The following is a 4,253-nucleotide window of genomic DNA, read 5'->3' on the forward strand; positions in this document are numbered from 1 at the left end:
GCACCATAAAATAGTATCTCTTACAGGTTTAAGGTTTTGTTGCACTATGCTGTACAAAGAGAGAAATGACAAAAAAAGGTGTCTTTAGTTCTAACTGCTGAAGCTGCAGAGACATTGTTTCAAATACTTATTGTTAGGCATCATTTCACATCTGATATCATTCTCGTTTTTTTTAAAAATAAAGTGTCGTTATTTCATCAGGCCTGTACTGAACTGTGGGGAAGAGTGAAGCGTGCGATGCCCCGCATTACCGATGAAAATTGATACGCCGGGTGCGTGCGCACACAAAAGGCGCAATTCACTGGAGTCAGATTGCTACGTCAAACAGACCAGCAATTGGAAGCATTGCGCGCAACCCTAGTCGCCGCGCGGATCCCATTAACGGAGTCACTCTACGCAAGCGTTAGTTGGCTTATCAGATAGACGGACGTGGGAAGAACGCAGACGTTCTTTGTCTGCATAAATAGCGACTAAAGCGTGCAGTGAGGCAGAGACGGCGGGAACATATTGTGAGCATATTGTACATGTATTTACACGTTTCACACATCAAGCGCAGACAGAAACATATCAAGTCCACAAGATCACAAGGACATAGGTAAGGTGACAGCAGCAACAGCAGCAGCAGGAAAAAGTGGTGGTTGTAAGGTCGGTCATCGTCTTGACATGGGCGAGCACACTGGAGGTCTTCTGTTTCCTTCATCTAGATTACATTTAGCTGTTTTCATGAGCAGCTCGGACGAGGAAGTGAGGAAGAAGACTCAAGCTGCCAGAGGCGGTCTGGAACACAAGGAACAGCACAATAAGGCGGACACGGGTCTTGCTTGAAGCGAGAGCAGTGATTGACGATTTTACGCCGCATTTGCTCAGGCGGATTTATCACTGCGCACCTAGTTTATGAAACACTTTTTTCAATGTTTAAGGAATCCCAAATTTACACTCGCCACACACACACACACACACAAAAAACTGCGGCCACTAACACTCTTCGTTAACAGTGGAGTCTCTATATGTCTGCTAATCTTTGCCGCCTCTTTAGGCTCCTCCTGCACAGCCCGGCCAAAGCGCTCTTACATCGGGGCAATATTTCTTATTTCCTGCAGAGACGCCCGTGAACGGGCTCTCCACTCCACTCGTGCAAGAAAACCGGTCAATGGTGCCATTTTAAACGCGACGACGCAGCATCAACCAGGTAACTTCGCGAGTGGCTGACACACAGGAGAGGTTCAAGGTGGGTTTCAGGGGCCCATTCAGCAGGGAAGCCACCCCGTATCAGTGGAACACCATGAAATGAAAACTACGGGAGAACGGTATATGCCAGATAGTTGTAAACGTTACAATTCTTTTAGGTATACAATTAGGTGAGGCTTTAAGCATTAAAATGCGGTCACTTTTCCCGCAGTACATGAAACCTAGCGCTTTGCAGTGTTACAGCTGTCTCAGCTGAAATTCTTGCTTTATTCGCTGATGGAAAGGGTGGAGTCGGGCCGAATGCAATAAACACGTTGGCTGCACTGAAGTTCATAAGCATTCGCTTTTTTCGAGGTAAGAAAATGTGCATGAGAAGTCATAGCTCGAGTCGCGTTTTATCAAACTTACAAGTGAGGTTGTATTCTCGTATCTTCTAGAGAATTTTAGAGAGTAAACAGCCATCAAAGATTATGGATCTACGTTTGTTTGCTGGACAGCAGGGTGGAGAAATGCTAGCTGCGACTGTATGCCCAACTAATTAGTTTAGGCTTAAATTTTACCCGCCGAAGGAAAATCGACTTGCACTTTGAAGTTCAGAAAGCCTAACAGTAGCTGGCTTAAAAATAAACTTTCTTAAAGCGAATATGATGAGGTTAACAAGAAAGAATATAAAGGAGAAGATAAGCTGCGGCGTGGGGCTGATGTCTTTTCGCCCCTGCAATTTTCACCGCATGTGAAAGGGAGAAAAAGAACGCTAGGTCATGGAGGCTAGTTTCACCTGCTCGGAGCATTTGCGAGACAGTAAACAAGGGGTCTTTTTGAGCACCTCTCCTGCGAATACAGATACATTTCGCCAAGCAGCCAAGATCCTAAATAAAGGAAGCATAACCGTCCATTATGCAGTACTTACGGCACGAAAAGCAGACGGGACGGCTCACAGCAACGTCAAACATGGAAACATTGTAGGAACGTGGATGACCTAACCGTAGTATCCATGACCTCCGTAACCTCCGTAGCCTCCATAACCGCCGTATCCGCCGTGTCCATAACCGCCATATCCGCCGTATCCGCCGTATCCACCGTATCCACCGTATCCTCCATATCCACCATGCCCGTAGGCAGGCACGGACTTGCCGTGCGCCGAGTGGTAGGGTGCGGCCGCCGGCAGGCTGCTCTTGGTACCGGGCTCGTTGGTCTTGACGACGGCGCGGAATCCGAGCTTGTCGGCCACGTAGTGCACCTGCCGGTGGCGGCCGTCGATGTCGCCCAGGTAGTAGGAGCCGTGCACGGGGCCGTACGCCGAACCGGTCTCGTGGCGGCCGTTGACGGCGCCGTAGCCGTTGACGATGTCGTAACCAAAGCTGTAGTGGCCATGATCCTGAAGAAAACCATTATACAGCGCGCTGAACGTGAGTTTCGCTGTTGCTAGGAGCAATTGTAGGAGGGCATTGAAGTTCGTCAGTATGCAAAGTAGGTACGTCATTTCTCCCTCTCACGTAGTCACACAGAAGGAGAAGTTAAAGACTTCTTTTCACGAAGAAGGGAAGTATAGAACAGCGGTGAGTTGGTATAGCTGCGTGCTAATGTGATGCTGCTTAAATATCAAATAATGAGTTTAAGATAAAGGCCAAACCATTATGAGGAAATGTACATACGCGGTGGTAAGCGCTGGTTAGAAAAGTTCATTCGGCATAGTCTGTTTATGCTGTAAAGAAGCTGACCTGTCACACGCGATCTTCTCTTCCTTTAGTATGAATGCAAAGCAGTAAACCCGATAAAGCATACTGCAGTTAAACCTGTATGCGTTTCGATCAAACTACATTTCTTCAGTGCGCCGAACTACATTCACTGAGGCTGTGACCTTAACTAATGACGTGCGCTGTAAAAGAAAAAAAGAACAAACGTTTTGTTTCCTGTAGGTCTTGCTGGTACCACCATGGTGTCCGTGGCCACCGTAGCCTCCCGCAAAAACTACGGCTGCTAGGGCCAGCACCACCGTCAACTGAAAAAAAATTATATATATGTATATAGTTGAGCGGACCGCAGTGAGTGTTAATGCCTGACGCGAAATAATCTGAAGGTGCACTCTTCACTTTAGATCACTCTGGAACCGAAGTCTACTCCCTACGCTGTTTTGAATTATGTCGAATATAAAAATCCTGGAGATCTGCGACATTTGACACTCTAGCTGTCAGTGGAAACACGAGGGATACTGAGAAACAAGCTCGCGAGGAGTGGCTGCGCGAAGACAGCGTCCATGAATCACAGTCATATTGCAAACAGTGCTGTTAAGCTGGCCCTCACGAAACTACCCGCCGGTGAGGCGCCGAGTGGGTAGCCATCGCAAGACGCAGCATCGCGTGCGAGAGGTCGGTTAGCGTTTTAGGCCACGCTTTGCTTGAGCGACGAGGAAGGAAACGAGCGCGCCTCGGTGGCTCCGTTCCCGGGTCACCCTGGCTTGGGGAATCCAGTGCCATGAGGTGCCGAACTTACCTGAGCGATCATGTTTGCAATGGCGTGTGCTGGTCCAGACTGATGGCTGTCAGCGGAGGGCGCGCTTTTATAGAGGCGAGTGGACCGGCCAACGTGTTCTACAGAAACGCCCTGTTGTCTTGTTTCCAAAAGGGCCAGTTTCCAGTCGGCCCGGGTGCCATTCGCGAGGAATGCCGCCCTTCGCCCGGCGCTTTCTGCGTCACTCCTGATCGAAGCCCAAGTAAGGCAAGCACACAGACACAAAAAATAAGCAGGTGCCACTTGACTGGCGGCCTTGGCTGACTTGGACCACGCAGGGAGGCTGAATCGCAGCCTCGTGGTCTGAAATCGGAACCCTCTCCACTGCTTCTCTTTTGTTGCGCTGAGCGGTCGCTTTCATTTTGCGTTTCATCAAATACGGTGGCCCGAACGCGCGCAGCCATGCAGCTTTCAGCGTGACCCCGCTCGCCTTTAAACGAATGCCTCCACGGATAGCTGGAGAACACACCACTCTGAGCGTCCTGCCATTGTCTGAGGTAGTAACAAAACTAAAAGACGCAGCGTTGGCTGATGACGGCCCTCGCAGAAACGCG

The 4,253-nt window shown here is 49.3% G+C and overlaps 1 protein-coding gene across 1 annotated transcript; it reads right to left on the reverse strand.

Annotated features, from left to right (window-relative positions):
* Positions 1-505: 505 nt before the first annotated feature.
* On the reverse strand, positions 506-3,733 carry LOC144114311 (uncharacterized). The gene is made up of 4 exons (XM_077647961.1): positions 3,682-3,733; positions 3,092-3,190; positions 2,099-2,566; positions 506-777 (listed from the first exon to the last, which is right to left on the reverse strand). The coding sequence occupies exons 1-3, from the start codon at positions 3,691-3,693 to the stop codon at positions 2,168-2,170; spliced, it is 510 nt and encodes a 169-aa protein (XP_077504087.1). The 5' UTR covers positions 3,694-3,733; the 3' UTR covers positions 506-777; positions 2,099-2,167.
* Positions 3,734-4,253: the final 520 nt, after the last annotated feature.

Source organism: Amblyomma americanum, chromosome 1 (assembly GCF_052857255.1).
Source record: "Amblyomma americanum isolate KBUSLIRL-KWMA chromosome 1, ASM5285725v1, whole genome shotgun sequence".
In the NCBI taxonomy this organism is placed as follows: domain Eukaryota; kingdom Metazoa; phylum Arthropoda; class Arachnida; order Ixodida; family Ixodidae; genus Amblyomma; species Amblyomma americanum.